The 10,933-nt window shown below is 66.9% G+C and overlaps 2 protein-coding genes across 2 annotated transcripts; one reads left to right on the plus strand and one right to left on the minus strand.

Annotated features, from left to right (window-relative positions):
• Positions 1-208: 208 nt before the first annotated feature.
• On the plus strand, positions 209-2,347 carry EMIHUDRAFT_222225 (hypothetical protein; the record flags this gene model as incomplete). Its single annotated transcript, XM_005793227.1, has 4 exons — positions 209-1,132; positions 1,194-1,693; positions 1,805-2,096; positions 2,309-2,347. The coding sequence occupies 4 exons, from the start codon at positions 209-211 to the stop codon at positions 2,345-2,347; spliced, it is 1,755 nt and encodes a 584-aa protein (XP_005793284.1).
• A 2,666-nt stretch (positions 2,348-5,013) lies between these two features.
• On the minus strand, positions 5,014-10,844 carry EMIHUDRAFT_108272 (hypothetical protein; the record flags this gene model as incomplete). The annotated part of the gene is made up of 11 exons (XM_005793228.1): positions 5,014-5,593; positions 5,694-6,269; positions 6,299-6,903; positions 7,019-7,348; positions 7,529-7,664; positions 7,748-8,025; positions 8,091-8,180; positions 8,253-8,505; positions 9,432-9,466; positions 10,048-10,098; positions 10,629-10,844. The coding sequence occupies 11 exons, from the start codon at positions 10,842-10,844 to the stop codon at positions 5,014-5,016; spliced, it is 3,150 nt and encodes a 1,049-aa protein (XP_005793285.1).
• Between the last annotated feature and the right edge of the window lie 89 nt (positions 10,845-10,933).

Genomic DNA, 10,933 nt, shown 5'->3' on the forward strand with positions numbered 1-10,933 from the left:
AGCCCTCTGTCCTGCGCGCCCCCGAACCCCCCCCCCCCTCCCCCCCCCCCCCCACACACACACCGCCGCCGCCGCGCGAGCGCCGCGCGGCGGCACCAGCTCAAAAGAAAAGACTCGGGTGGATAATGCTGACGGCGCCGTTGCTGCAGTCGTTGCTGCAGTGTCTGATCGTGCCACCGCTTCTAACGGGACGCGGGACCCACACAACATGTCCATCCACGTTGTCTTCAGCGCCGAGTGCAACCACGCGATGACGTGGCAGGCCGCCGGCCTCTTCCACTCGCACCGCGCAGTCGGACAGCCCGGCAACATCACACGGCTGCTCGCTTGCTCCGAGGAGCAGAGGGCCGACTACCGCGGCATGGAGCTGGGCCCGACATTTGTGCATCACAACATGCGACACGGCCACCCGCTCATCGACGAGGTCGGCTACCCTTCGTACAACAAGCCGGCGAGCGTCATGTTTTGGCTCGAGGCGGTCGAGCCAGAGGAGGAGTTCATCGCGCTGCTCGACACCGACATGCTGCTCCGCGCGCCGCTCGACCCAACCGCCCTAGGCGCGACGCGCGGCCGCGTCGTCTCGGCCGAGTACGCTTATCTTGTCGGCACGGAGAAGCCCTTCGCGTCGCGATTCCTCGAGGCGGAGGCGGTCCCGCTGGCCGCCCGCTGCGGCGGCTTCCACATCTTCCACCGCGAGGACCTCCGGAGGATAGCGCCGCTGTGGATCGAGTATACCCGCCGCGTCCGCGCCTTCGCAAAGGCGGAGCCCGATGCGTACATGGACGAGTCCTTCCAAGACTGGGCAGCCAAGAAGGGGACGGTGTCCGCGGCGGACGCATCTGTCAAGCGGAGCCAGGCGCTCTGGCAGGCGGAGATGTACGGGTACGCCTTTGCCGCCGCCTCGGTCGGCGTCTCTACGATCGTGCGCGGTGACACCATGCTGTACCCTGGCTACGTGCCGTCGCCCCTCGCGCTGCCCTCCATCCTCCACTACGGCACGGACTTTTACCTGGAGAGGCAGCTGCCCGGGACGTTGCCGCGGGGCATCTTTGGCGAGCACGCGCCCGCCGCCGGCGCGTCGCGCGAGCAGTCTCACATCTACTTCAACAAGATGGCGCGTCGCGACTCCGATGTGCTCTGAGAGACGCCCGGACACTCTCGCTCACGCGTCCTCGGCACTCGCCTCCTCTCAGGCGCTGACCTCGCTCGACCTCTTTGCGTGCGCCGCCTCGAGCGGAAGGCTCGAGCGGAGAGCCGGCTCCGAGAGTGGCGGCTCGCGCGGCTTCTTCTTCTTCCCTCTCCCTCCGCCGGAAGAGCAGCTGCACGGCCGCTCGCTGCGCGACCTGCTCGCGCTGCAGCACCTCCGGCTGCTCAACGAGGCCTTCTGCGGCGTCTACAACGCACACTGCCCCAGAGGGGAGGCAGGCGTGGCGTGCCCCGACGTCGCGGCGCCCGTGGCGCGGCACTGGAGCCGCAAGCCCGTCGGGCGGCTCGACCCGCGATCGCCGCTGGTGAGCTACTGGGACGAGGCTTCGTGCGGTCCGCGCGGCGACGACGCCGTGAGCCGTGCTACGGCCGAGTGTGGCGGTGAGGGCTACTCCGTGGTGGCGCGCGTACCGTACGACGAGTCGTCCCGCGGCTTCGCGGCGACAGACGAGTCGGGCTGCAACTACTATGCGTATCTCGTCCACGAGTGCGACGCTGAGGCGGGGGGCGCGGCGGAGGGGGCGGGGAAGAGTGCCCTACAGGCGGCCGCGATCGCCGCTGCCGGTCCGGGCTCGGCGCTCGACGCCGTGATCGAGAGGGGCTGCAGCGGCGCGGACCGCGCCGAGTGCTCCGCGCCTGCCAAGGCTGGTCACTGCCTCAAGAACTTCGAGTACATGACCTTCTCGTGCCCGCGCGCTTGCGGCCTCTGCAGATTCGACGCACGCGAGCTCGACCTGCTTCTGGGACCGCGCAAGTTCCACGGCGAGCTTGCGGCGGACGTCCGGCGAGAGTACTTGCGAGTCCGGACGCGTCTGGCGAGCTATCTCGTCGCCGCGGAGCAGCAGGCTCGGTCAGCGGCGGAGGACCCCGGCACCCCAGGCACTTGTGCGGTTCCACAGCCTGACGGCAGCGAGAGGGCAGACGGCGAGCATGACGGCGAGGACGAGGTGGACGAGAACGAGGAAGGCGAGGGAGGCGAGGGAGGCGAGGAAGAGGAAGGCGATGAGCACGAAGAGGAGGTGGACTAGAACATAGCAGACAAGAGAGAGTATAGAGGGCTACCCAGCCGACGCAGAGTATAAAGTTAAACTAAAGTTTTTAGTTTAAAAAGAAGCCGCCACGCACAACTTTCGCTAAGTAACGAATACGTGCGCACACTGTACCTCTGTGTTCGTGCGTTGCCCATCTCTACGGGAGATGACTGCTCTATTTATTTATTTATTTAACGAATACGTCGACGAAGTAAACGCCAAGGTTATACCAGGATCTTCCGTCAGGGGGGGAATCGGAAGGGATGTGCGCAGAAATGATAAGCTGTGGCGTTCTCCCAGTCTGGTCGTGGTCGAGACCGAGGTGCCGAACTGAGAGGCACTACTGGAGGCTTCCTCCGGCCACCGCTCGACTACCCACGCACATGGCCGGTCCTGTGGCTTGCCTGGACTCGCTCAGAAGCCTCAATTCGCGCACACCTTTGCTCTCTGGCTCCCGCGAGTGCGTTCAGGCCACACAAGCAGGCGACGCCGAGCACCCGCAACGCATCTCGCTGGGGCGCCACCTATCGACCCGACTGATTGGCAGCATCAAAGCCGACCCCATGACGGTCCTTCAGCCCCACGAGGTAGGCAGTTGCGCCCTGATCTCGGTCCAAGACGGCCAACGCCGTGTCCGGCACCTGCTGGCTGCTTCACGGGGATGCCCCCCCCGGACACATGCTGCAGCCCCGAGTGGATGTATTGGTCGTTTGTGGGTCCCCCAAGACTACTCTAGTAGGGGCCGGGCGCTTGAGCGTCGGCGGTACACCTGTGCAGATGTTGCACGGGTGAAATGGCTCCTCGTACAGGGTAGGAGGCAGGTGGTGGGCTTGAGTGTCGTGAGTGCTTGCAGCCGCGAGTGCAGCACCGTTTGCGACTCCCATGCATGCAGTTGGGTGGGGCACGGTGCTGGGGGGCGGTCCGGTGCGCCACAACAGCCTCCCTGGCTGACCCCCATCCAGTTCGGCACCTCCATCCCGACCGTGGAACCCCAACTTCAACCGGTCATATCTCGGGCGGACTGGCACCTCAGGAACTCATCCTGGGCGGTTTGGGGGAGTCTGGGGGGTGTACTTGAAGGTGATAAAAAGAGTTTTGCACGAGATCTTAACCGGGGGGCAGCCGGAGCACCGTGAAACAGCGCGCCACAGCTTATACTCGAGTAGTGACGGTACTTGGAGCCGTTCACGGCCTCCTTTGACACGCTAAGGTCTCCGCTCGACTGGCCGATGAAGAGCCCGACCCGTACAACGCGCACTTGTCGTCCTCCCTCCTCGCCACATGACGGCCGCCCCCCGACACCGACAGTCGCGCTCCGCACGCCTTCGAGGTCAGCTGCGGCCGAGCGACGATCGGCTCGCTCCGATCGCTGGGCGCGGTCACTCTCCGGCCCATCACCCGCCTGCCGATCACCTGTCTGCCTCGCCGCGCGCGGGCCGCTCGCCTGCTCGCCACCGCCGCCGCGTTTCCCCGCGCCGCCACGCTTCCCTGCACCTGACCGCGCTCGAGCTGCGCAGACGGCGCGCTCTGCCGCAGATAGAGCAGCGGCCGCCCAGGCGGTCGCTGCTCCGCCCCGTCCGACTCCGTCCGTCCGCGCGTGCCGCTGCCGCCGCCGCCGCGCCGCTCCACCCGATCCCCGTGTGTCGTCACATAAGACTAGTTGCAAATACGGGTGGTGTGAACATGACTATTTTGATGATTTTTTGTCCGTGTTGCTCCCAGCGCCCTCGCCCGCGCTCCCTGAGGCCATGGCTGGTGCTACTAGTACGGGGGGCTACCTGGCTACCGCGAGAGCGACCCAACTCGTCGACATCGTCCGATGATGGTGCCTCAAAGTCAGCCTCCGGAGGCTATCGTCGCGTCGAGCCGGCGGTGGCCGTGACATGTGGTTCCACCACCCCTCGCAGGCTTTGCCTCTGACCGCCACCGTTCCCAGGCTGCCTAATGGGATGGAAAGGAAGGCTGGGCGATCGTATAGAAGCGTGCTCGACCTTGTCGTGGCAGCCTGCACGGCAGCGCTGGCGCGGGCGCGATGAGCGTCGTGCCACCTGACCCGAGACGGGTCGCAGGCGTCGTACCGAGCGCGTCGAGACCGTGTCCTGATGCGCTCTGCACGGGTGAGTCACGTCGGCGTCAAAGGAGCGACGTGTGACCTGTCAGAGCTTGATCTCCGATCTCAGCGACGTCGAGTCGCCTTCGGTGTGGCGACAGCTAGGATGCATCTCCTCCGTCGTTTTTCGCGCGATGGCCCTGAGAAGCTGGCGGTGCACGCGGCCGAGCCTGCCGTGAGAGCCGGCGTTTTTGGACAAGTGTTTGGTGGTTTTGCAACACAGACTTTTGCAACAAGTCACACAAAGCGCTCATGTGTGACTTGCCAGATGTCACCCGTGTGTGCCGTGAGCCTCTATCTATAGATAGTAAATCCGTCTGCGCAGCGCTCTCGCCTCTCGGAGAGGCGCTGTGTACTCGGGTTTGGATGGAGCGGGCGGGGGGGGGGCCGCCGGAGGCTGGTCGTTTTGTTACAGGTTCTGATTTATTTACGGCCTCGCACTACGCACTGGACTGCCCCGTGTCGCGTGTGTAAGTTGCTGACTCGGCCTGAGCTCTGGGCTGATCGGCAACCCGAAGCCGAACCCCCCATCGCCCCCCCCCCCAGCACAGCTCAGCGGCCGGACCAACTGACTAAGCTGGTGCCTGGACGCCTGCCCCACCCCCCACCGCCGCGCCCGCAGCAGCGCAGCGCGCCGGACACAGCGCGCGCCGCCCCCGGGGGGAGTCACTTTACCCGCTGCGCGTTCTTCCGCTGCGCGAACGGCAGCGTCCCCTGACGCGGCGGCGCCGCCCGGCCCTGCCTCGGCCGCCGCTCGCGCGGGTCGCACACCTCGCTCTCGCAGAGGCCCGCGTGGCCTGCCGGGAAGGAGCAGCCGGGCGTGCCGCAGACTTTGTCTTCGCCATGGCCCACCCTGCGGAAGCCGGGGTCGCCGGTCGGCGGGCCGATCTTTGAGCTGCACTGCTGGGCGGCGGTGGCGGTGCTACGGCCCGCCGGGGTCCGCCGCGTGCCGTGATGGTGTGCGGCCGCCGCCACCGGCGGCGGTGGCCGCTGCCGCTGCCGACTCGGCGACCTCTTGGCGGGCTCGACTCGCGGCCGCTTTGCGGCCGGCGCGTCGGGGGGCACCCGCTTGGGCGTCGTGGCGCCCGTTGCCGGCCCGGCCGCCTCGTCAACGCGCCGCGTCGTCTCCGGCGCCTCGCCCTGCGGCGCCTTGGCCTGCGGCGCCTCGGCCTGCGGCGCCTTGGCCTGCGGCGCCTCTGGCCGTCCAAGGGCGGGCGGCGGGGCGGCGGCGACGTAGGCCACATGCCTGCGGAGGCGAGACGGGGAGGCTCGATGGGGGGGGAGGGGCTTGGCAGGGAGAGCGGCGGGGTCGAGGCGCGCGCGCGCGCCCGCGCAGAAAGGAGCACCACTTCTCGGCCGCCTCCGCCTCGCGCAACGAAGCATCCCGCGGCACCTCGGGGATGGCTACCGCCTCCGCCGCCTCCGCCTCCGCCTCCGCCTCCGCCTCCGCCTCCGCCTCCGCCGCCTCCGCCGCCTCCGCCGCCTCCGCCTCCGCCTCCGCCGCCGCCTCCGCCACCTCTGGCGGCTCCGCCCCCGCCTCCTCCACCGCCTCCCCGGCCGCAGCCGCCCCCCTCCGCCGCCGCGTGGCAGCCGCGGGCCGTGGCTCCGAGAGCGGCGCGTCCTTGCCTTGCGTGGCGTGCAGCACCCACCACGGGGGCGGCGGCGGCGGCGCCGCCGGCCGCCCCGCCACGCGTGCGATGGCGAGCTTCTTTGCACGCTGCAGCAGTGTGTCGTGCGCCTTGCGGCTCGCCTTGAGGGCAAGGTAGTTGAGCCGCACGCCCTCTTCCCACGTGAGGAGATCGTCGCCCTGCACCCAGCCGTGCGCACGCTTCGGGTTCCACGCCAGGAAGCAGACGAAGCTCCAGCCGTCGTCGCGCAGCCGCGCCGTGTCACGATCCTCCACGGCGGGCACCTTTTCGCAGCTGCGGGTGTGAAAAGACGCTGTTCACACCAGCAGTAGCGGCCCTCCGCGGCGGGCGCCTCCACGCGCGCCGGCCAAAAGGGGAAGCCTTGCGAGCGGGCCCACACGGTGGTGCCAGGCGCGTGCCGCCACGGCGCGCGCCACTCTGGCTCTTCATCGTCCGAGTCGTACAGCTGCTCCGAGTTGTCGTCGCGCAGCATCGCCTCCTCCCCCTGCACCGCCGCACGCAGCTCGGCAGAGCTCAGCGTCCGCAGCTCGCGCGGAAGCTCAAAGTCGTTCGCGGGCACGTCGAGGGCGTGCTTGATGGCGGCGACGAGGCGCGGCGCCGCCCCCTCCCCCTCACCGCCCTCCCCCTCCGCCCTGCCCTCGGCCACCGAGGCGGGCGGCGCGGCGGCGGGCGGCGCGGGCGGCGCGTACCGCGGCCACACGCCGCCGGCGGCGACCACCGCGTCCGAGTCGCCGGCCATGCTGTACTCGTTTTGGCGGCTCGCCGGCAGCGCGGTGGCGAGGTAGAAGCGGAGCGGCGGCGCGAAGGGCGTCGCCTCGAGCTGCGGGACGGACCAGTCGAGGAAGAGCGAGTCGAGCTTCGCGAGCCGCTGCTCGTGCGTCCCTCCGTCGAGCGCCTGCCTGCGCGCCTGCGAGAGGGGGGGGGGGGGAGCAAAGGGGGGGTGGCGGGGTGGCGGGCGGGTGGCGGGTGGCGCTCAAAGCTTGGGGTGGCGCGTGGGGCTGCTGCGTCACACTGCGTCACACCTTGACGACGAGCGGCAGGTCAGGCAGCAGCTCTACCGAGCCGTCCTCGCGCCGCTGGAAGGCTGGCCTGTTGGTCGGCTGCCGCTCGACGTTGAACCAGCCGGGCGTGCGAACGGGCCAACTCGCCCACGGCGCGCAGGCGCCGCCGGCGTGGCTGGCCCACGTCCCGTCCGCAAAGAGGTCGGGGGGGACCTTGTAGATTGGCGGGTTGCCTTGGTGCCCCCAGGTGGAGTAGGTTCGGTTGTACGAGCCTCCGTACACGACGGTCAGCTCCTCGGCGGGGCGGTACGACTCGCGCCGCGTGAGGAAGAAGGCGGACTTGTCGGCCACCTGGCGTGCGACGGGTGCGGGTGCGAATGCCACCGTCGCGGCACGGGGCGCGAGAAGGAGGAAGGCGGGGGCGGCCCGTCATCCGCTGCACCTCGGGGAGACCCGCGCACAGCAGATGCAGGGAGATGCGGGAGATGCGGGGAGAGATGCGGGGAGATGCGGGGAGAGTGTCCGCCGCACCTCGGGGAACTCGTGCACAAACGCGCCGTACATCGCTCGCGCGCCGTCGGGCTGGCGGAGGCCCAGCCGGAGGAGGAGCGGGTCGTCGTCGGAGAGGGGCAGCAGCGTCCGCTCCTCGAGCTGCAGCGAGGGCGGCCTAATCCAGCGCTCCTGAGTCCTCAGCGGCGAGGAGCGGGCGCCGCTCCTCGAGGCTGGCAGCGAGGGTGTGGCCCGCGAAACGGCTCGTTCGCGTTGCCCATCATGAAGGCCGAGTTGCGGAACATGGGGTGCGCGTTGACGATGAGGTGCGCCTGCGCCTTGCGCATGAACTGCACGATGTGCGTCGAGATGTTGCGGTCCGCGTGCCCGTCCTCTGCGTGCGCGCACAGCAGCGAGAACACGTGCGGAGGCAGGTGCAGCAGCTCGCGCGCCTCCTCCGCCCGCAAGTAGCAGACCTCCTCGTCGCCCTCGTCGACGTGCGAGACGCCACGCTTGTCGTACAACGAATCCACACCCACCTGCTCACGCCCGCTGCTGTGAAGAGACGCCGCTCACGTGCCGCCCTCTCCGCGTCGGCCTCCACCTGCAGCAGGCACTCGTCGTCGCCGACCACCTGCTGGCCGTCGACGAGGTCGCGCCGCGGCTGAGACGTCACGTAGATCCCGTCCTGCACCTACGGAGGCACGCCCTCGCGCCTCGAGCCCTCCCTCCCCCGCGCGAGCCGCCACCGCGCCGCCCCCGTCACTCGCGCCCAGACGTGCCCCTTGGGCGTGAAGAGCTCGTCGCGGCGGCAGAGGTCAAAGCAGCCGCTGAGGACGGAGCGGAGCACGCGCGCCTGCGACGCGCTCTCCACCTCCGTCTCCTTGCCCAGGTACGGCAGCGCGAGCGGCCGCTCGAGCTTCTCCCAGTTCACCTCGCCGCCCGCTCGAGGGTAAAGGCCAAAGCCCTGGATGGTGCTGCTTCCCGCACGCAGCTCGGGCCACTCCCACCTCGAGTGCCTGTCGCCACGCAGCAGGGCGCGCGTCGATCGCAAGTCGGTGTGCTCTCCGTGCTGGAGATGAGGCCGCCATGGTGATGGTCTAGTCACGGCGCATCTAGACGAGGTTGCTCTGGCGCTGATCGCGAGGACAAACGAGGGAAGACGAGCTGCAGCAGACGGCGCTTGCCTTGAACCTCTTCAGAGACGTAGATCACGGGCATTCCGCGTCTGCGAGATCGCGAGGTGAGAGATGAGAGCGACCAATAGCGCGTGGGTGGGAGAGGGAGAGAGGAGAGCCTCTCATTCAAGTTACTCTCGTGAGGCTGTGAAAGCACGCCCACCCTGCCGGGATTGGGCCGAAGGCAAGTGCGTCTGATTCACAGCTTAGGAGAGTACATTCAAGTCGAGAAGAGCGGGCCTCTTCACAGCCCCCGCCACCCTTCTAGGATTGCGAGCGGGTCCCCTCGCAAGATTCTGAGTGAGAAGACTGGTGATTGGGGCAGCCTCTCCACCCGTGGCAGCATTGCCAACTTTCGCAACCGCCGTGTAAACTTCTCTTGCGCGTATCAAGCTTACACGGGCGATGCTGCTGAGGCCGATGCATACCTGCGCGACCCGGGTTCAGAGGCGTCACAGGCATGGCTCGAGGCGCAGCTTGCTCCAGGCGGTGGAGGTCCGACACCGCCTGGCTCGCCCGCCTACGGGGATAACTTCTGCCCTACCCCAGACTCGCCAGTGAGGCGGCCACGCGAGGAGGCGCCTGACGACAGCGACGCATATGAACTCGACCAGGAGCGCGCGCTGGAGTTGCAGGGGCGCATCTCCTTATTTTACGGCCGGCCTTGGGACGAGGTGCCGAGAGGCGCGACGGTGCCAGTGACTTGCGAGTGGACCATAGCATCATTCAGCCGACAGCAGCAAATGCACGCCCGCTCTCGCCCGCACCGGTAGCCACGGACTTTGACATTGAGGACGAGTTCCTGCAGGAGCGTGCGCGGTGGTTCCGCGACCACGGCGGTGGCGGCGAGCTGGAGGGCTCGACGCGAAAGCAGAACGAGGCATTCCAGCGTTTGAAGGACTCTGAAGGACCGCCTCTTTAGCCTTCGCCGCGACCGCGCGAACCCGTCGGGCACACCGCGTGCCTCGCAACGCCGGGCGTCGGGCGCCGGATCAAGCACCGACCCCCTGTGAATCTGTGGACGGTGCGAATTATTAATTACGAAAAATGTTCTCTAAAATGTTACGAGCGAGGTAAATCGCGATGCAGTTTGCAGCACTCTAGTAATTGCATTTTAAGTGCATAGTGATGCATGTTGCTGAGTAGGCAAGGCCAAGGACAATGGGAGGCCCTTGAGCAGTCCACCCCTTTGGCCATCTGGCTCCGGTTCCTGCCTCATCTAATGTAGAGAATTTTGCATGCATCAAGATGATACACCATTTTGTTGGCTAGGCGGGCGCAAGAGGTCTGTTAGCGCCCCCCCCCGGCGCCCCCGGCGACCGGCACCCACCGCGAGCAGCACTTCGTCCGGTCCCTCCACCTCCTGCTGCTGACCACTCTGACCTCGCCGCCGTCGTTGCTCTTGTCCGCGCGGCCGGTGCGGCTCTTGAGCACCTCGAAGGAGAGCTCAGGTGCTCCGTTGACGACTTATTTTGCACTGTCAGCTCGGCGAACATGCACTTGACCCGCACTGATGTTCGCGCTGCGGTTGCTTACTTGCGCACGGAGCAGGAGATTGTAGTCGACCGAGACAGCCAGCACCGCCCTGGTAGGGACATCATTTCTTTTTGGAGGATTAGGTACACACGGACACGCAATGGAGGCCGTGTGTCAGTGAATCCATGCAACTAAATGCAGTTTCCCGCCGAATGCAAAGAATGCAGAAAAAGCATATGCAGCTGAAATGCAGTTGCCCACCGAATGCAAAGAATGCAGAAAATGCATATGCAGCTGAAATGCAGTTGCCCACCGAATGCATGCAGTTGCCTCTCGAATCACGAATGCAGAAAATGCAGATGCAGTCTTGAATGCACTATAATGCGTTCAAATGCCATGATATGTGTGATATGCAACATATGCAAAAATGCAAAAAAATGTGCATGGGCAAAAACCACACGCATTTTTGGGCAAGAACCACAACACACCCACTTTGCGACGCCGCCGCCGGCTTTCCCGCCGACTTCTCCCCGCTCCCCGCCGCCGCTCTTGCCAAACGCAGGGAAGGCGGTCAGGTCGTGGAGGTCGAGCACCTTCTCTTTCATGCTCGTGATGCTCGCGGATGTCGTGTGCTCCCGAGCCTGCTTGAGTGCGGTTCCACCAAAGAGATAGTCGCCCAGGATTGCGGGAGGTGGCTTGCGCATCCGCCCGTCGCGGCGGGTGGAGCGGGAGGCAGCCGACGCGTAGATCATATGCAGGCAATCCGGATTACGCCCGATCAAGTTTCAGCGTT

The sequence above is a fragment of the Emiliania huxleyi genome (genome assembly GCF_000372725.1).
Source record: "Emiliania huxleyi CCMP1516 unplaced genomic scaffold EMIHUscaffold_102, whole genome shotgun sequence".
NCBI classification, from domain to species: Eukaryota; Haptophyta; order Isochrysidales; family Noelaerhabdaceae; genus Emiliania; species Emiliania huxleyi.